The 19,818-nt window shown below is 51.5% G+C and overlaps 2 protein-coding genes across 9 annotated transcripts in view; both read right to left on the reverse strand.

The window, feature by feature from the left end:
* The window catches only part of LLGL2 (LLGL scribble cell polarity complex component 2), a 34,001-nt gene extending 25,479 nt beyond the window's left edge, over positions 1 to 8,522 (reverse strand). For 7 of the 8 annotated variants that reach the window (XM_038165362.2, XM_038165361.2, XM_038165359.2 and 4 more), the window contains exons 1-2: positions 8,364 to 8,522; positions 734 to 841 (exon numbers count right to left, since the gene is read on the reverse strand). In XM_038165362.2, coding sequence (XP_038021290.2) covers positions 734 to 808 — 75 coding nt within the window. In that variant the 5' untranslated portion in view covers positions 809 to 841; positions 8,364 to 8,522. Of the gene's footprint in view, positions 1 to 733; positions 842 to 1,222; positions 1,242 to 8,363 lie in introns of those variants that run through there. The other variant, XM_038165353.2, reaches the window with a different exon arrangement.
* Positions 8,523 to 10,208: 1,686 nt separating this feature from the next.
* On the reverse strand, positions 10,209 to 19,690 carry TSEN54 (tRNA splicing endonuclease subunit 54). The gene is made up of 11 exons (XM_027471323.3): positions 19,405 to 19,690; positions 19,149 to 19,310; positions 18,488 to 18,551; positions 18,260 to 18,343; positions 16,371 to 16,469; positions 16,068 to 16,120; positions 15,616 to 15,714; positions 13,877 to 14,511; positions 13,274 to 13,334; positions 12,565 to 12,681; positions 10,209 to 11,494 (listed from the first exon to the last, which is right to left on the reverse strand). The coding sequence occupies exons 1-11, from the start codon at positions 19,563 to 19,565 to the stop codon at positions 11,335 to 11,337; spliced, it is 1,695 nt and encodes a 564-aa protein (XP_027327124.3). The 5' UTR covers positions 19,566 to 19,690; the 3' UTR covers positions 10,209 to 11,334.
* Positions 19,691 to 19,818: the final 128 nt, after the last annotated feature.

Genomic DNA, 19,818 nt, shown 5'->3' on the forward strand with positions numbered 1-19,818 from the left:
AGTAGCCATTAGCCTAACAATGAATTAATATTAAGTATTTACAAAGATGAAAGCACTTTGAGCCCTGGCCAGGGCTCAAAAGAAAACATGCGGAGCGCTGGATAGCTAGCACAACCATTGCTGTTTCCTCTTCACGGAAAGAAGGCAAAAAAACAGATACAGAATCAGACAAAGATAATAGCAAGTTCATTATTAATGGCCATTATGCTGCCTTAAGTGTTCCCACATCTTTACCAGACTTAAATTCACGTCTGAAAACAGAGTACTTATAAACCCCAAGTATAATCATGACCAAAGAACTCTGGCTTCAGTTGCATCACAAACTGTGTCTTATTTGTGTACCTTCAGAAAAATATTTACTTTCAGTGATCTGCAAAGACTACCTCCAACATGTATAGTCACAGTGCATAGCAGGATGAAGTGCACAACACAGAGTATAGAAAGGTGGCACAAAGATCTCTTCTTTCAGCAAGTGCCACTCAACAGCATGACAATATCCTTTTTATAAAAAATGAAAGCAAGGATCGAGAATATGCTCATGAGCTTAAAGAAAACTACTCAGGAACAGAGGGGAAAAAAAATACAGTACTGAAAGCTAGAACAAACCACCTCTCCTAAATTTAACTTTTCCACCCACACTCAAGTAGTTTTTCCTTCCCTGTGCACCATGCAATGGCTCTGGGTAGTTTTGCCTCATACACACATCCCTTGAAGTTCGAGGATAGCACCGTACCTTGTTAAACTGGAAAAGGTCGCGCTTGAGCCTCTCTCTTACTGGATCATGTCCGGGTCTTAAGAACCTTCTCATTTTCCCCGCTGTGATATCTTGGCACCAAAAATCCTAACAAGAAAAAAAAAGCACAGCCACATAAACAAAAGCAGCTTGAGAAGAGCAGCAAGCAGAAGGAGGTTATTTGTTTTCATTTAGCAGGTAACACAAATAAGACAGAGCAGGAGGCGACAACACAGCTATAGGGTAACTAACACCTGACACCGCCTCATCTCTGGTGGCAGGACGTCCTTACACCTCGCCACTCTCACATCGTGGAGGCACACCAGAACAGGTAATCCGAGGGGATTTTGGAAGACTTTTTACACTCTGCCATTTTGTAATCACTTCAGCTGGCCTTATTCAAAGAGGAAAGCAAAACCGCAGCAGTTGCTTAAACATTTAGACCAACCCCACCGAAAGGCAAGCTCCCAGGCTCGCAGCATTACTGACCAGTATCAGTTTTCACCCCAGGTAACCCTCTGGCTACTGAGCTACGAAGAGAAAGAATTGCATTTTCAGCTCACTCCATGGGTACGGCAGAAAGGGTGCAGTGCTGCCTGCAGGGCAGCTCCATTAATTATTAACCTGCTTCTGTAAAATATCAAGCCTAACTCCCCTGCTCAAGGTGGGGGCAGGGGAAGGAAATCCTGCACCTGCAGTTCAACGTGCAGCGAGAAGCACCAGCCTTTCAGCGTACCTCCCCGCCTCGCCTCTCCCAACAGCAGCAGGATCCACGCAGGACAGATTAGGCAGCCTGGCTTGCGATCCAGCAATCGCCCAGGGGGAGTTTTAGGTTGGATCTTAGGAAGAACTTCTTTACCGAAAGGGTTGTTAGACATTGGAACAGGCTGCCCAGGGAAGTGGTGGAGTCACCATCCCTGGAAGTCTTTAAAAGACGTTTAGATGTAGAGCTTAGGGATATGGTTTAGTGGGGACTGTTAGCGTTAGGTCAGAGGTTGGACTCGATGATCTTGAGGTCTCTTCCAACCTAGAAATTCTGTGATTCTGTACCTGGCTACAGCCTCATACTGTGTGCAGCTCAGGAAATCCTTTCTCCCACCTGACCCCTGCAGCAGCGCTAAGCTCTGCCAACCCAAGAGCAGAGGCTTGGATCTCATCCTGACAACTTACCTTGGGAGCAGTGCTCCTGCCTGCCCCGGCCACCCTTCACAAGTTTCCAGTGCCCAGGCAGCCCAGCTGTTCGTGAAGCTGTTACTGGACACTCCAGTCTGTTTCTTTAATTCATTGGGCCAGAAGCTAAAGTAATTTAGCAGCTACTCGGCACACAATTAACACATGCATGGTGGGAGCCAGAACTTTTGAGGAGCAGTGAGGAATCAGCAGGGACAGCCCACAGTAAGCCACCAGAAGGTATGTGGACACAAGGCAGGGAGCAGGGCAGAAGGCTTGGTGTCCCAAGGGGAAGAGAGGGACCAGGAGCACCAACGGGACTGTCAAAGCAACAGCCTTGGGCCCTTGATTCAAACCGAGGAGCTGGACGGGTGCTTGAGGGAACACAGCTCTCACAGCCCCTCTGCACAGTGTGGGCTGCAGAGCTGGCAAACCACAAGGTGGCTGCACTCCTACCAGTAACAAGGGGTCTCTGGTTAATAACTCAGCCAGCCATTACTGAGAGCTTGTTTTTTTTTTTTTGAATGGTTTCTAGCAAGGCCTTAAGAGCCATGAAAGAGCAACAGGTGAAAAAAATTAGAGCGCTCTGTACCCATATTTTGACAAATCCCTTGAGAAACTCCCCAAGCTAGGAGCTGTACTCCTTATTGCATTGCTTCCCTTTACGCTTCCTGCCCACTCTCCAAAATCTCCAGCCACCTCCTCAGTGCTGCCCAGAGCTCACCAAGAGGACCAAAAGGCAGTCTAGGTTTGGAGGACCAGGAGATCGCATGAGCACCAAGGAACACGCCTGAGTCACCAAGTCCCCACCTAGAAGCATCAGCATCTCCACTCAGTGCTGAGAAAGTGGCTCTGAGGCAGGCAGCTGGCAGTGAACAGTGCCATCGGCTCTGTTGGGGAGAGGAATACGCACAGAAACACAAATAGGAAGAAGAAAAGAAAAACACAAAAAGAGGAAGAAGAAAATGATATCTTGCTTGGAAAACACATCTTTCTACGATGATTTAGGTACTTGAACTGAATTTTTTGAAGATGCATCAGACTACGTGTCTTCTGGAACAAACTTTCACCAGTCATTCCTGAGCGAAAGAGGGACATCTATACACAAAGCTCTGTTTACTGGAAGCTAGCAAAAGCTACAGAGCAGTGACAAGCCGCTGTGCTATGCAAGGAGAGCATATCACACCCATGTATAACGCAGTTTGCCCTTAGCCAGACGAGGCAAGGAAAGTGCCAAAGAGACGCACCCTTTCCCACTGTCAATCAATATCCCGGACCTGTTAAACTGGGCAAACCCACAGAGAAACTCTGCTAATTGTGCTCCTGACTTCAGAGAAGAAGTCCTCAACTCCAAAGCAGAGAGAAGCTTGCAGTTAGCAGCAACGTAGGCAGAGTGGGCTTGATTTGAGAGTCACTACTTTATATTTAACACCCTGCTAAAATGTTTTAGCCCAAAATATTAATTGCATCTAGAAGCATGCTGTTTTAACCTGCTTATGCAAGAGCTCTAACATTCACGCTCCAGCCCACAACAACTTGCTCAACTGGCTAAGGAGCATCGCAGTTCACAGAACGAAACAGTAACTCACTCGGAGGAACGTCATCCTGGCACGGCGACGTGGCCAGTAGGATGAGAGAGGGCGTGCTACAGGAGTCACCTCTCATTGACTTGTATCAGGGCTTCATGCCTGACCAGAGAACTCCTGAGTGCCACGGGATGGAAGGAGATGCGAGGAAACGAGAGGAAAAGCAGTTTTCAAGAAGAGCAAAGGGCTGGGAAGGGACAGCTGAAAGAAAGGCACCCACTGCAGCACCGGCTGCCACGGGAATTGCTAGCAGCAGGTCACAAGGCTCTCATCAAAGAGGGGAATCTTCCCTTTAATACAATAAGCAAGCACTTTTTCCAATTTTGGTCAAAACAAGAAGATTCCACAGGCTGGATAATCTTATCTTCCAGATGCACATTTGCATATTAGCAGACCAGTTTCTCTCCCACACACCTTTGGTGGCTTACATAAAACTCCAGCCCCATGTGCTCCGCAGTTATCTGCCAGTCAGCACTTGCAGCCATACGGCAGCAGTTGTGGCTACCAGTAGCCAGAGAGGAATTCTCCAGTAGCCTCTGAAGGCATGCCAGGTCTGCGTGTACCTCATACTCTTATTTTCCAGGGAAACAACTCTTTAGGCTTTCAAAGATCAGCCTCGTACCAGAACCTATATACAATGTTCTCTTCTAGGGTGTTACCTCTAAACAGCCTGACCTCAATACAATAGCCCAAGGCTGAGTCAATCCCAATTTTGCTCACATTCGGCACACGGTCACCTGACAGCAAAGCTCAAAGTGTGCTGTACGTTGAGCTTCTGTGGCTCTGGTACCAGAACGCTCAGCTAAAGATGAGGTACCCTTCTTCACCTCCTTTGATTAGATCCAGCCACAAAATAGATGCTCTTCACTACTCGTACAGAAAGGCAATGAAAGCACAAGTTGCAAGACGATCCTGTTTCCAATCAGACAGAGCAGCTAACATCAAAACCAGATTTCACTCTGGCTTCCTTGCTGAGCTCGGTTCATTTCAGACGTTAAGATTTATGGCAAGTTCTCATGCCAGGTCTCACACCAGACCCATACCCAAGAGAAGACAAAACGCCTCTTCCTAGGACAGGCAGTAATTGTTGCTCACTGCCGTGTGTTAGCAATCCCATCACTGAGCTCCACATTTTGCCTTGCCTTCAGCGCTTTTGTGCTTGGCCATGCGTCTTGGCGCGCATGCACAGCTTGCTGGGACGCTCTGGATTTTCTCCATCAACCAGGCTGGGGGGAATTGCCCTTTGTAAAAAAGTTCTGCAATTTCTGCTTATGTCCTCTCATGACAGTGAAAGATCTAGACAGAAGTGTAACAGAACCAATGCTCCAAGTCCCAATCATGCAAGCAAATCCAACCTTACAAGCTGAGGAAGCTCTATTTTTCTTACATAGACAGTATTAAATATGGATATGGTCCCAAGCTAACCCTGCAACAAAGCCATACCTATACTGAGTTTGTTTTGCTCACACAGGACAGTTGCAAATTACCATTTGTAAGCTTCCTAGGTATTCAATTTGAACAGGTGTTCCATGGGATAAATCCAACAGCTTTCTCTGCAAAACGTCATCAAGCATCTTGAGTATTCCTGGATTCCTTCCACGCTTTAGGTCTCCTGATTTTTGTTTTATCCTTCCTCATCGCCCCTTCCTGCTTACAGACCCTTGAAGGGAAAACTTCTGCCTAAGCACCTGACAATACTTTATCAACCCTGCTAAAATAAGAGTCCTTATCAAAAAGCCTTGTTTGAACTGCAAGCATTCAGTGCTCCTATAACAAACAGTCACCGCCATGGCATCGCCTGAAGCAGGCTTCCTCCCTGCACCCAGGAGCCTGCCCTTGTTCCTGTTACCAACAGTAACACAACAGAGGCTGGATCGATTTCACAGGAAAAAAACTGTTCCTTAGTACCAGTTCTGCTGCTGCTAACAACAACAAAATAATGATCAAAGCACCATTTAAATACACTTGTGTTATCGAGTTCAGTGCTTACAGGAACCATCAAACTCTTAAGACGTGACTTTCTGTGAAATTACAAGTTTTAGAACACTTTAATTGAATTCAGTGAAACAATCCCCACCTAATGTTTAATCGGGCTGTCACTGTGAAGCTCATCTCTATAATCTCGCTTGGCCGTAACGTGCCATCACAACAGTTGCTAACGAATTAAGCCCAAGCCAAGAAGAGCTAGAGCAAGGGAAGGAGCAGTTGCAGTAGGCGGAAAGCTTGGAAGGGTGAGATACCATCTCCTGTCCTGGGATAAGGCTTCTCCGGGCTGATGCTCATCAGAGAACCTGCAGGATTCCTGGAGTTCAGTGAGACCCCGCACACATCTCCCAGGCACCACGCAACTGCTGAGCACCTGCTGGCACCCCAGCACCCGCGGCTTTATAGGAACAGGGGAGCGTTCACATCCAACCTGCACACGTCAGGCAGTAATAGAGGTAAGCTGAAAGATCTTCCCATAAAAAGGATTTATTTTTAACCTAAACAAGCAACTGAACAGACGGTGTCAACACCGGCACAGAAAACATCGAATAAAAGACCAGAGCTGGATGCACCAAGAACTCTTGTAAAATATCGGAGAGCCAATCAGAGAAATCAGACAAGTTCCTTTACTTCTGCAGCTTTGTGTTCGGAGTTCGCAGCGACCGCCCACTTGCAATAAATTTACTAATTGTGCGAGCCCCGTGTGTCATGATGACTCCTGCTGTGTTCTCCTTGTCATGGGAGCATGACAGCACAAAGCTGCGAGAGCAGAACAAAGTCTTTCCACTGGACAACGTTACTGTACATAATGCAGAACTCTTTGTATACTCCTGCTAAGAAGCATGATTCAGACGGCAGCGTACACACAAAGCACGGTGAGTTGATAGGGAAAGCCACAAAAGCCTTTTCTTTTTAAAGCAACGCAGCAAGATCCATCTGGAAGCAACTTTCACATGAGAATTGGTGCTTCCATGGAATTTCTGCACAGAAATCAAACCTTCAGCTACTGCCAGCCCCTCCATTGATAAAAAATTTTAAATAAAGATCAGGTTACTAGCAGTATCACACACTCTTATTGCCGTGTACTAACTGCATTACTTACACATGTTTAAATCCTCTTACTCTAACATCTCTCGAGCCACAGCGTCAGTCAGGAAAATACCCACGCCTCTCCCAAGCACAAGTCACGGTAATAACTGCTTTACTGTACCAGAAGAGAACTGGAAGCTGCAGGATTCTCTGAAATGATTCAGTTCCCCCAATAGTTCTCTTCAGGAAGGAATTAGAGCAGATGCAATTTGTGCAAATCCAAATAAAAGATTATGTTCCTCAGCACCACCCTACGAAGACGTTTGAGAACTTCTCTCCTTTTTCAATACCATAACCTAACTGGAGCCCTCCGAGTAGTTACAAACGGCACTGAGCAGAACTACAAGCAGCTCGCTACTTGCATGGATCATCTCTGCCCCCTCCATGGGCCAGGCTGCCCTTCCAAGGAACGTGTCGGGATGCACGGAGAAGCCTTGGGACGTACCACGGCTTTGCATTCTGCTTGCCAGAAGCACCAGCTTCCAAAATCAAAGGTAAAATCACCAGGCAGCCTGCTTTGGGCATTCAGCTTCTCCTGGGACTTGGTAAAGCAAGATATTCCAGTCGGCTGAAGTGCTCTCAGATGACTACAAAGAGCAGCATTCCCCACCACGTAACACGTTGCAAGGAACAACTTGTATTATCTCAGACGAGTTCTCTCCCCGTCTTATCGTTATCCTCACGTGAACACACAGCCCTGCACCGCTGCAGAAACACAGACCCGTGCTCCTGCCTCAGCCGCTCCGCTCCAGTAAGAGCACTGCACACAAACACACAAACCTTCCTCCAAAGCCAAGGTTAAGCCTCACCTCCAGGAGGCGAGATGTCAGCAACCCCTTTGTTCCAGTGCCACAACTGCAGGCAACCCGAGCCAAGGCTAAACAACTCGCCTCCCCTTCTCGTTTCACCTGCTCACAGCTGGTTAGCAGGAACGAGCCCACTCGCCCAGCAAGCTCTTACATCTTGGGGAAGGGAAAAAAAAAGTGATCGTGTATTTAGTAGCAGCAGGAATTTGGAGGAAGATAGAAGCACATCCCAAAGGACACACGGCAAATCTTGTTCATGACTTCTGCTCGGAGCCTGCTGGAGCAGGTGGAGCCCTACAAGAGCCGGCTGCGGGCAGGGATCCTTCCCACGGCAAGACGAGGTTCAGGCTGTGGATGTGCTGCTCCGGGACGGTTCCCAAACAGTCGCAGCTCTCAAGGAGGCAGCAGGGCAGCTTCCCTCCACCGGCCTTGGCCAGCAGCCCCCAGGCAGGGCCCAGCACCCAGGCAGGAGCCCCGGGCCGCGACCCAAGTGGCGCCAAGGGCTGAACCAGGAAGTTTGGGGCGAGCGGCCCCAGGAGCAACCTCCAAGAAAATCCCAGGATGTAAAGCTCCCGTGCAGCACTCCCCAGCTGCGCGCTCCGGCCAGGGCAAACAAACCCGGCTCGAAAAGCAAATAATTAAAAAAAAAAAAAAAAAAGGAAAAAGAAAAAGCAAACAACAAAACCCCGCAAACCCCAAACCCCAACCCCAGCACCTGAACTTTTAGGGGCGAGCCACGCTCGTTGCATCCCGGGGCGCTCCCCACGGGGGTGGCTGCGGGGAGCTGCAGAGGGGCAGCGAGGAGGCTCCGGGCACCCCGGGGAGCCCAGGGCTCGGGGAGCGCCTCCCAGCCCCGGGAGCGAACCGGGAGCAAAGCCCCGGGGAGCCGCCGGAGACCCGGGAGGGGCGGCGGGCACGGCTCGGGGACCCCCCCGGGACCCTCCCATGTCCCCGGGACTCCCCCGGAGCTCCCGTCCCAGCCCCGGCGCTCACCTGCGGGGCCTGGAGCCGGGCCCGCCCCGGCCTCGCTCCGCTCCCCGATCGCTGCCGCTCCGCTGCGGCCTCCCCGGGGCAGCTCCGGGAGGGGTGCGGCGGGGGCGGGGCTCCGCGCTCAGGCCACGCCCCATATGGGCGGAGCCTCGTATTCAAATCGCCTCCCGGGGCGTGGCTCCGTGTGCAAGTCGCGCCCCGGGGGCGTGGCTCCGTATGTAAATAGAGCCCCGGGGGCGTGGCTTCTCATGCAAATGAGGGCGAGCGGCGGCCTCGCCTCTCTTTCATCCGGCGCGGTCAGGGGTAATTGAGCGCTCGGCTCGCCCTCAGCCAATCAGAGAGCGGCCGCGCAGCCACCGCCCTATGGGAGGCCGCGCAGCCGGGCTGGGGGTGGGGCCTGAGGGGCCGGCCCCGCCCTTCGGCAGCTCCGGACCCGGTCCCGGACCCGGTCCCCCCGCGGGGCTCCGCGCACAGCGGGGTGGGCACGGGGAGCCCCTGCCCCGCCGGGACACGGCCCCTGCCTCCTGCCCCGGGCAGCCTCCGGCCCCCCGAGGAGCAGGAGCCCAGCGCCAGGCCCGGGGGAGGCTCCAGCCCAGCCCCGAGCCCCACGAAGGCTCCAGCCCTTTGTCACCATGAAGGTTCCTCCCCTCCTCGCTGCACAAACAGGCGGTGGGAAGCTTCACCGGAGAGGGGAAGCCTCAGCTGTAAGGAGCAGCACAGCCGTTAGCTCCTCACACCGCCCTGCTGCTGCCAGCCTGCCTCCTATTGCAAGGGAACAGGAGCTGGGCAAGGAATCGTGGTAATGTGTCGGTGCCCCGGCTGGCTGAAGCCTTTGCAACCCCTGCAAAGCTCGACATTGCCCCGATAAAGGCCAAGTTCCAGCCCAGCTTCCAAAAGGTGAAGTTTTTAAATGAAGATCCTCGCTTCTGTCATCGTCTTGCAACATCCAGTTGATCCACATCGTGGGCCAAACTGAAGCGGTGGTATCAGTCTGCATCATAATCCCATCCCGGTGGAGGCACTGTCAGATGTTGTGGTGCTGAGCAAGGCAGCCACAGTTTCTCAATCCTCCCTGCAGTAGTTATTAAATTGTAATTGTTTTGTGCTGAATCAGGGAGTCTTTGCCCTAGCGAAACTCACTGGGTGGCTCTTGTAGGGTTCATCGATACAATTCCACCTTGGCATAAACAGATGAGGCTGATTGAGATCACCAGGAGGGAGTTTGACCTAATTCTAGGACAAACATGAGCCCCGTGGGTCAGACTAGAGCTCTGCTGGCTGTGCCTGTTCTTAGAAACTCTCTTCCCACCGCCTTTAATCTGCAAAACAGTCTGGGAGAACGCTGAGGGCACAGACTGGAACTGCCAACAGCCCCGGCTTTAAGAGGACTATCAGAGCAAACGCACAGCTCCCAGGAGGGAGGGAGAGCGTGGCTGGGAGGAGCTGCCAGCCCCTCAGCTCGCAGAGCCCTGCTGATTTCCTCCACCTGATAACACAAGCATGTGAATGAAACAAGAACAAGCACGGTGCTTCCAGCAGCTCACTGCCACCTTGGGCTATGATACTTGTGACCGTGCAGGAGGAAGATGGCACGGCGTCGTGTGCTGACGGGAGCTGCCTGGGGACAGAATCAGCCAGGCCCGGAGTCCCGCTGCCCTCCATGGAACAAGGCAGTGGCAGGACACAAGCACAGACAGAACACAAGTGGAGTTACACAGCCTCACGGCTCTATGGCCACGAGCAGGTGTTCACCAGATGGTGCTGCTGGGATCCCAGCAGTCTTCCCAGAGTCCCTGCAAAGTTACTTACATTTTAGGGGAATTAAGAACCAGACTTAGGAGCTTCCACTGTTGGAAAAGGCTTCTTTATTGCTTAACCTTCTTCTCCCTGTCTCCAAAAAGAACTAAAAAATTATCACATAAAATGCATCTAAATCAGTTGCTATTACACTTCTGAAGAACCCAGATACAGAACGCAGCTGTGCTCAGCAAGCTTGCACCCGCTGAGCAGACTTTCTGGCACCTGTCACCGGCACTTTTGCATAGAGGCTAACGCAAATTTGGTACCTGGATACCCTGGCGGAAGGCTCCCATGATAAGGCCTGGAATACAACAATGTCCTTGGCTTGTAGCACAACAGCCACAGGGCTGGAAGGCTCATTTCTATCTTCTGTCTTTACTCAGGGATCTCACTTGAGAAACAAAGACAAGGATCCACAGCCAGGAGAGAGGACATGGGGTTGAAACAGGGGGCTGCAGCAGCGGGCTGCTGAGATACCACAAACAGTGCACCAATAGTGGTGGCATAACTTCAATCTGGCGTGATGGCTAAAATACACCTCAGCACAGCTGTAACAGGAGGCTGGGCGCCATCTGCCATACTTTGGGGCTTTCTGTGCTCTGACTGATGATACCATGTGCAACGCACAGCTTCCTGCTCTCCAGTGCCTGGAAACTTTACTCAGGGGGACAAATTTTATGGCTCTTACTTTTTCAGACCAGAATCTGATCTGGTAGCTGTTGGTGCGACTGAACGACAGAGGCTCAGGACACCATCACTGATCTGATCAGCTTATTCTGTCCCTGACTGACCTCAGCGACTCCAGCCACAGTGGCTCTTAGCACAGGACAAGGGATTTACGCCGCTAAAGTACTTTCGAATGATCCACAGGTCAGCCAAAGCTGACACAGAAAGGCAGACTGGTGGTCCAGAAGATGAGAAAGCTGGAGAACCAGTGCCTACAGGAACAAGCAGTGTGTACTCCAGTCCACAAAGCCCCAGCTAAGCCCGCACTTGTCTGCAGTACATTTTGTTGTCATGCGAGAGCCATCCCCCATGGTGTGAAGCCTGGAGCAGCAAATACAACAGTCAACTACCCAGAGTTCCAGGTGGTTATCACGGGCTCTATTTCCCATAATATTTTGTTAATCAAGAAAGCAAACCCTGAGTGAAGCTCTTCCCATTTCGGCAAACATCAGTAACTGCTGTGATTAACATCAACTGGCAGCTTGAATTCCTTCAGTGAGTGAAAGGCAATATCTCCGTATTCCACCAGTGCAAAGACCACCGGGACATCCCCGCTCTGATACGTAACCTGCTTCAAAGCCCGAAGGGATGGGATCTGCTCCTCAAAGCTGCGGAGGGAAAAAATAGCCTTTGTTTATATATTCTTGCTTTGAGAACAAAGCTGTCCTGGCCAGCGATCACAACAGCTCCTTCTGGTCTTAGGAGCTGGTTGTAAACCTCCCCGCCCCTTTCAATCAAAGCAGGAAGCTGATGAGCACACTGAGAGCTCCCGAGAGCACGCTGCCTTCTGGAAACAGGGAGCTGTCAAATCCTTTGCCAAAAGCAAAGGCAACTGCAAAATTCTCCACACTGTGCTGCTTAGATGCGGCTCACCGGGCTACTGGCCAGCTGCCAATGCAATGCAATCTTAATACCTTGGAAGATCTTTGGTTGCTGGGATCAACACCCAACCTGCTTTTCCCTTCTTTTCAATTCTGCAGTGTTTGCTCATAAATGGAAATATTTATGCAGCAAGAATCATCCTACTTGCCCGTGACACAGACCTTTGTCAAACTGCATTACCTTCCTCTGCCTGCTGTAGCTGCAGCCAGGGAAGGAGGGACGGTTTTAGCACACCAAAGTTAGAAAAGGCAGGGAGTGAACTTTGTACCTGTCTACAGAATTTAATTATCTGATTCTGGAGCCAGCACGAAAGGGGACACCTATCCTCTGCTCGTATTGATTTTAAAGTTACATTTAACAAAGATAAAAATGCTAAACCCACGGCCCCGAGCCTATAGGGAGCTCCATGGAGGTACATCTCTGCAGAAATCCACAGGGATCCGCACTGGCTGAGGATTCAGCTGCCATACAGGTCCCTGCAAAACTGAGCTCAGTGAAAACTGAGTTTCACGAGTGTTGCATAAATACAGCTGTGGCTTCTTATTCCTGACTCCGGTAATACTCACAGACACGAGTAGCAACCATATGACCAAACAGTGTGGGCTGAGTGCAGGGGCTAGAGGAATTGTGAGCCACAGCCTCCAACAAAAGAGGAAGAAAAAAAAAAAAAAAAAAGAAACATTTCTGGGCAGGACCACCCTAAGGGAGGCACTCTGATGAACTGTAAAGCTCACAAGATCCTGGGTCATTTACAGATCATTAGGATTTACTGTGTGCTTCAAAGCCCCATGCATACCTCTGAACACACATCCTGACATATGGTTTCCCAGGGTTTGTCTTCTTAAACTTGGCCACAGCATCGGGTTGGTACACATTGAAGCTTATCTTCAAGCTCCCTGAGTCCTCCTGCAGCCTACAGAAGAGGGAACACATTCACATACTTATGGGATTGAAACATTGTATGGTGCAGATAAATCAGATGCAAGAAGGAACAAAAGCTGTGAAGCCTGGCTAGTTTGGGCCCTGTGAAACGCTTTGCTCCTCAAGGGACTGACCCTGGGACTGCTACAGTTTCTGTCCAGACCTTCTATGTTCTGTAGCCAGACCACAGCCAGCCCCTGCCCCACATCTGCCACTCTCCTCTCCCTGCAACCCTTTGGAAGAAGTACCACTAAGAGACACAGAAGCAAAGCACTGCTCTGTCCTGCAGGGACAGCACACAAACACCACACAGACTCCTTAAGGCAAGAGCGGAACTAAAACTCCCAAGGCCCAGGCTTTACCATCACTGCAGCAGGGTCAGCAGCACATCCCAGGGGTGAGGCAGAGCTGTGCCACAACCCAGATCTGCAGGACCCCGGAGCAGAGCACTGGATTCTCCGGACATTCTGGATTCCCCCCAACTCCCGAGCTTCTGCCGTGAATCTCACAGACCTCACAAGCAGGGACGGTCACAAGACAGCCCCGTTCCCGAACAGCTACGAGCTGGCTGGCTGGCTACTAACCGGGAGGCTCCATCCAGGATGTGGGAGGGCTGCAGCACGCTGATCTGCTGGAGGATCGCAGCTGGAGGGAGAAAGAACAGGAAAGGATCAGACCAGCTATTTCTCTCCCAGGGCACTCCAAGCACTCCACCACCACCCACGAGCCTTCCTCCTCCGACAATGGCTGGCAGCACCACAGTCACCACTGGCTACTTCAAAGGCCTCAACTTCCTCATCTCCTCCCAGCACACAGCCCAGAACACCCTGCAACTGCTTTGCAATCTTGCTGGCCCCGATTTCACATGCCTAACAGCCTAGCAGGAGGGATTGCAGTACAGCAGGACATGGGGAACGGATTAGGAGACCTCCTAAGGCCCTGTTTATCCTGGCACTTGAGTGGGCTATAGAAAGAGACGGAAAGGCAGGAGGACAAGCTTTCTTCTCTCCCCCCCATCCGTGGCTGGGCTCCTCTGTGCCTGCTTTGCCCAGGCCTTGTAATGAGGTTTTCCTTCTCAAGGCACTGCCCCTAAACTGACACTTAGCTTCCCCAAGTCGTCCCTTTTGCCGCTGCATAAACAGGGGCAGGGCGTGTGCGTGTCCCCGGCAGGTTCCCACAGCCACTACCTGTGGAAGTCGCTTCCTCTGGCCGCAGAAGCGGGGTGACAGCCTGGTCCCAGAGATGTGGCGGTCGTCTCCAAACCCTCTGCTGGCTCCTCTGCTTCAAAAGGGCTTTGTACTCCTGCCAGTTGGAGCAGCGCCTCACCTCCCTGTCAGCATTGACACTGCTCTTGTACCTGCTTTCCCTCTCCAGCTGCTCCCTCTCCTTCCGTGACAGCTTCTCCTGTTTTAGGTTGATGCGTTTACACCAGGAAGCTGCATCAACTTCCCTCCCTGGCACATTTTCTGGCAGAAGCCCACAGTCAGGCGAGGGCAGATGTGTGCATGGCTGATCTGGGGCCATGTTTGGCAATATGATGGTGGTAAAATCCCAGCGTGGCGCACGGGTGCCAGTGCCGCTTGCCTCGGGGTCTCCAGCCCTGCTCCTGGAGGGGCTCGGGGAGTTCTTTTGTCTTGTATCAAGAGGAACTGGGCTCGACTGCTCCTCTCCGCTGCCAGCATCCAATTCCTCTGGCTGCTCTGACAAGGGCTTTTCATCCAAGGGAAGGCAGCTGGGATCTCCACAGTCATCTCCAGCTTTTTTGGGGGTCCCTTCAGCTTCTGGAAGGTCCTCAGACACTTTATGTTTCTTCTCAAGTGACCTAAGGACAGAAGCAGCAGCATAAAAGACAGGGAGGGCTTGTGGTGGGACATAATTCTCTTTAAATCCTGCCTCCCCCCATGTAACAGGAAGAAAGCAGTCTGCTGTGCCTGAAGGAAGGGTGGCAGGAGCCCACAGCCAGGCCTGTAAACCCTTGACAAGAACCTCTTGGCTGAAAGGAGGGTCCTGCTTGCAGAAGGAACAAAAAAAAGCAGGCCAAAACCAAGCAGGGAACGCCAAAGGTAGCGTAGGCGTCTCAGCAGCCCTGCACGAGGCTTGCCTTCAGTGCCCCGGAGAGTCCCAGTCCCAGCAGACACATGTTCTCAACCCGCCCGCAGCCTCCACACCCCAGCTACTGACCCAAACACCTCCACGCAACCACGATGGACGTCAGCCAAACTGAGCAGGGTTCAGATACCAGCACATGCTTGGCAGAAACCTGTCTGACAGCACTCTGGTATGGCACGCAGTCCCTGGCTCCCAGGAAAGATGAGGCAGCTCTGAAAGCAGCAGTTTTATCTCCCAGTTCCTAAAACTTCAGAGCTCATTAGGCACCAATTTCCTCGGTTAAGAGGACTGGAGTTGCAGACCTGTCTCTTCCTCCTTGTTTCTTAAAGGAGGACGCCACCTACTGGGAACTCCTAATTATAAGATCAAAATTAGTAATTATGTCAGCTGGTTTGCATTTTGGCAATTTCTAGAGCCCACGTGCAAGGACCGGGACCCATTTACGCTCTCTGCTGTGCAGGCCTAGCAAGCAAGCTACGTTAAGAGGATGAAAGTGCACGATGGGCACTGTGGAGTCTTGTGCTCCCTCTAAAAAAGGACAAGAGAAGGCATCTGCCACTACTGCACTGACCTCTCTCCCCTTCTATTTAGGCAATCTCATCACTGCAGCTGGGAAGCCTGGTGGCAGCTTGCCCCATTAGACCCACAGAAAGCGCAGATGTGCCAAGAGCACACCGCAAGGAGCTGAGGAAGAGCACTGCAGTGCCTGGGGAGGGCACCCATAGCACGAAGGGCTGAAAAGGCTGTAGCAAAGTGACTGATCCTGAGCCAGCAGGGCAGGGAGAGCATGGCAAAAGGCTCTGGGCCACATCCTTACCCAGGGCTGGAACTCCTCCTCCTTTTGCGCTCGTGTTTCCCTGAGCTCTTGCAGTGACCTTCCAGGTTCAGCTGCCTCTCGTAGGGGGATGGGACAGTACTGCAAGGAGACACCACCACAGAGGCTGAGAGCAGGGCAGGGTAGCAAAACTACCCTTCTGCTCAGCCCCCAGAATACAGCAGCAAAAACCTTTTCTTCCAGGCACAGGGAATCCACAAGCAGGACCAAGACAGTCCTCAATTCATGCCCCATTGCATGTCCCCAGTCTCCTCCTCAAGAGGAGAGGAGCAAGGAAGGGTAGAGCGCCACTTTTAGCCTTTAATCCTCCCAAAAGGTGGAATGCAGGGTCAGAGTCCTCTTCTCTACTGTTCCATTAGAGCCATGTAGGGGGCACAGGGCTGCTCAGGATCTTCAGAAAGGAGAAAGCAGCGCAGAAAGGAAAAGCTGGTTACCTGGGGTTGAATCTCAGTACAATATAACCCAGTTGCTTCAAGTGGCTGAAAACCTTGGAGCAAAGGAAAGCAAAGAAGATTAGTTTACTTCAGTCCTGCTGCAACTGGGTAAACACCGTGTGGCACGGGAAGAGTAAAAAACCCCCACAGTTGGGACCCGAATAAAAGGTATGGAAACAGCCTGGGAAAACCCTCAGAATGCCCCCCCTTTCCCTCCCTCCCTACCTGCCTACCCTGCCCCTAGCCCCTGGAAGAGGCTGCATGGCAGCGACTGGGCTCCCTGCTTTCATCCTCCCAACACACCTGGTAATGGGACAGGCTCATCTCCTCCTGGGTCAGCAGCATCTCATAGGCTTCTTGGATCGACAAGGGCAGATTCCTGTAAAAGAGCTGAACAGAGCCCTGCAGGACAAAAGATGACATTTAGAGAACCCCAGGGAACCAATCTACGAAAGGTCACAATGGTCTCTTCCCACTGGCCCCGACAGCTGGCCCCAGCACCCTCCTTCACGTCATATCCATGCCTTCCCACAAAAAAGGGGAAAAAAGCCAAGGCACTAGGAACACACCTCTCCAGGGGGACAGGCTGAAGGCATCTAACTGGTCTTTTGTGGGGATGAATTCTGCACTCAGCAACTGACTGAACAATTTTATTGCTGTCAATTTGTTTATGATCTATTGCGTGTCAAATTGCCAGAGGCAAAACCCCCTGCATTTGCAATTAGGATTTAATGGATGTCATTAGATGCCCATAATCTAATTAAGTTTTGCTGAGGGGGGAAAAAGCTCCCCTTTAGATTGGTGCATCTGTGCCTCTGATAGCAGCTGTGGAGAGGAAAAAAAAGTGTCTCTACAGTAAAGGAATCCAACCAGCATTTCTGCAAGGAGAGCAGCGCTGAAAGTAACTTGGTCTCACTCCCTTGTGCTACATTTAAATATCTTTGTCATGTGTACTAGGGAAGAGGTGCCAAGCAGCAACGCCAAGGATCTCAGATCAAATGTAAAGCGTGTACAGCACTGGCTGCTAATATCATCTCTTCCCATGCCAGCAAGCTTCACAGAGGAGGATGGAAGAGTCCAGAATTTTAATGTGGGAAATTCTTCATTCTAAAAGGATGCAGAGGGCTATATATCACAATGAGGAGATGATTTTGTTCGACAAAAAGACACTGCATACCGCCAGCCCTTACACAAGGCTGTTCTGTGCTTACTTTATAAAGGCTTTCTTGATACACAGACAGCAGCTGCCATAGCAGCATTTATTCTGCTGGACATCCAAAGGATAACTTAACGTTTGTACAGACAATCAGAACTGCACAGGACTTTCCTGTTCCACTTGTAGTCATGTGGACATTCATGGCTTTTCATGAACACAGGCATTTATACCGTGTACGTGGCCCTAACAAGCTGGATAAAGTTCCCCTAATTCCCATCAGCTTATTAGAGAAGAACAGAGAAACTGTGTTAATGAACTTGTGAACCCTGTTCTTGCAGAAATATGCATGACACCCTAGATAAGGGAGGAAGTCAACTTAGGACAGAGAAGGTACTGACCAGTCCCCAATGTCCTAATTAACAGTATACCAGTTCTGAGGAAAAGGATTTCTCAGTGTCATATCTTTTATTCCAATTAACTCCTGCCAACCACAGATAATAGTTTGATCTGGTTTTCAGAAATTCCCAGAACACCGAGTTTTCCCAGACCAGGGCAGACTTTGGTAAAATAACTGATATATCAGCATCTGTCTTTCACCACCCTTAGAGAAAGAAAGAAGTCTCAGTTGAAAACTTTGTGAACATGCTCCCTATGCTTCTGACAAAAGAGCAGACTTACTGCTTTAGGAACAGAAATTCAGATTGCCCAAACACCCTCCTAGTCTCTACCATCATATTTGATGCAGGAGTGGGTTAAAGACAATGCCATCTGGATAAATTCACCACTGATCCAACCAACACACGCTATCAACAGCACAGAGACTGCCTTAGAGTACAACATGCAAAACCCTGGCCTGGAGAGCAGCACCTCCATCAGCAAACAGACAATTTCATGAGAACTAGATGTTTATCAACTGCTCAAACTGCAGCAGCAATCAACGCATGCTAACTGACTTCAGTCTAAAGCGGAGTAAATGTTCACCTTCTAGAGCTCCTTCAGTCACCCAGGAAAAGCCCAGCACGGGTAGTCTACTTACACACTCCAGCAGGTACAGAGCCTCCTCAGGCAGCAGGCACTGTTTGCCACGCTCTGAGAACCCCATGGTGTGCCAGAACTTCCCCTGGAACAGAAGCACAAATCCGTGATGGGCTTTGTCTGCTCTCTGCTGACAGCCAGTCTCCCTCTCACTTCAAAAAGCAAAATAAGGAATCTGCAGTTGCCAGCAGGAAACGAAGGTACTGAGTACACTCTGCAGCAGACTCACCGCAGGGGACTGCAGCTCCACAATGCCCTTTTCTGGCTTCCACTCAGCTTTCACCAGATTCCCCCTGTGAAGGTTAAAGATTAGGGTTCTTTATTATCTGCGTGTTCTACAATCAACCACAATCAACCCCTGGTTTAGCAATGCAACAAGCTCAGGAAGGTGTCAAAAGGTGGCAAAGTTTCAGGTGGCATTTTCACAGGGTAAAGCCCGAGAAAGGCATCATCCTTTGGATCTGACGGTACCACGGGGAGGTGTTATCATCACCAAGGAGTTCAGACTGTCTTCAGCCAGCACCACAGGCATCTGTCCACAGGCTGCAGCAGCCTGCTGGAGACATTTGGCCTAGGTGACCCACGATGTGCACGCTGCATCCCACCCACACAGCGATGTGCATGGGCTCACAGGAAAAAATTAACAGCTGAGAGAAGCAGGGGGTGACTGCAAGGATGAAGGGGAGGCTCAGGGGAGGCCTCATTGCTTTCCATGACTCCCTGAAAGGAAGGGGTGGGGAGCTGGGGGTCGGCCCCTTCTCACCGATAACCGTGACAGGACCAGAGGGAGCAGCCTCGAGTTGTGCCAGGGGAGGTTCGGGTGGGAAATGAGGAGACATTTCTGCTCAGAAAGAGCAGCCAGACACACAGACAGACACAGACGGACTCACAGGCGCTCCACACGCTCCTCGGCCAGCCACCGCCACTGCTCGTCCCGGCAGAGCCGCAGCCTCTCCGCCTGCTCCTCCGAGCCGTCGGGCGCGGCCTCCTTCGGGCCGCCGCGGTACCGGGGGGCCCCGCTCCGCCCGCGGGCCTCCGGCAGCTCCGCCTCGCTGCGGGGAGAGAGCGGGGGGCGCTGAGGGGGTGCTCCGGGGAGGGGGCTCCCTTACCCGCAGCTCCCCCTTCAGGGCCCGGCCCGCCCCGTACCTCAGGCTCCGCGCGCCGCCCGGCTCCATGGGCACCAAGCGGGAAGCGGCGCCCGGCACAGGGGAGGGGAGAGGAGGGGAGCGGGCAGCGGCCCCTGGCGGAGCGGCGGGCACCAGAGCCACGCACTGAAGCCGTGCATTAAAGTCATAAACTAAAGCCATACACTAAAGCCGTGCACTTTATTGTGCGTTGGGCTTTGTGGCACGCCTCGCACGGCAGCTGTGTGGTGGGGCTGTGCACCGAGCTGGGCGCCTCATGGAGCTGCTCACCTCTCCCAAAGGGATAGGGCAGAAAACAAGGCAAAAAAGCTTCTGGGTTGCGTTAAGGTCAGGGAGATTGCCAACCAATGACCAAGGTACCTCAAACTGGTGATAAATTAATTGTATTTATTGCCAATTAAAACAAGTTTGGAGA

The sequence above is a fragment of the Anas platyrhynchos genome, chromosome 19 (genome assembly GCF_047663525.1).
Source record: "Anas platyrhynchos isolate ZD024472 breed Pekin duck chromosome 19, IASCAAS_PekinDuck_T2T, whole genome shotgun sequence".
Lineage (NCBI taxonomy): Eukaryota > Metazoa > Chordata > Aves > Anseriformes > Anatidae > Anas > Anas platyrhynchos.

Bases quoted from the DNA above. Each gene is read 5' to 3' on its own strand.
- TSEN54 (XM_027471323.3), bottom strand. From the start codon at position 19,565: ATGGCTTTAGTTTATGACTTTAATGCACGGCTTCAGTGCGTGGCTCTG. The intron at 19,311-19,404 runs GTACGGGGCGGG...CTCTCCCCGCAG, and splicing joins GGCGGCGCGCGGAGCCTGAG to CGAGGCGGAGCTGCCGGAGG. The intron at 18,552-19,148 runs GTGAGTCCGTCT...TAACCTTCACAG, and splicing joins GAGGAGCGTGTGGAGCGCCT to GGGGAATCTGGTGAAAGCTG.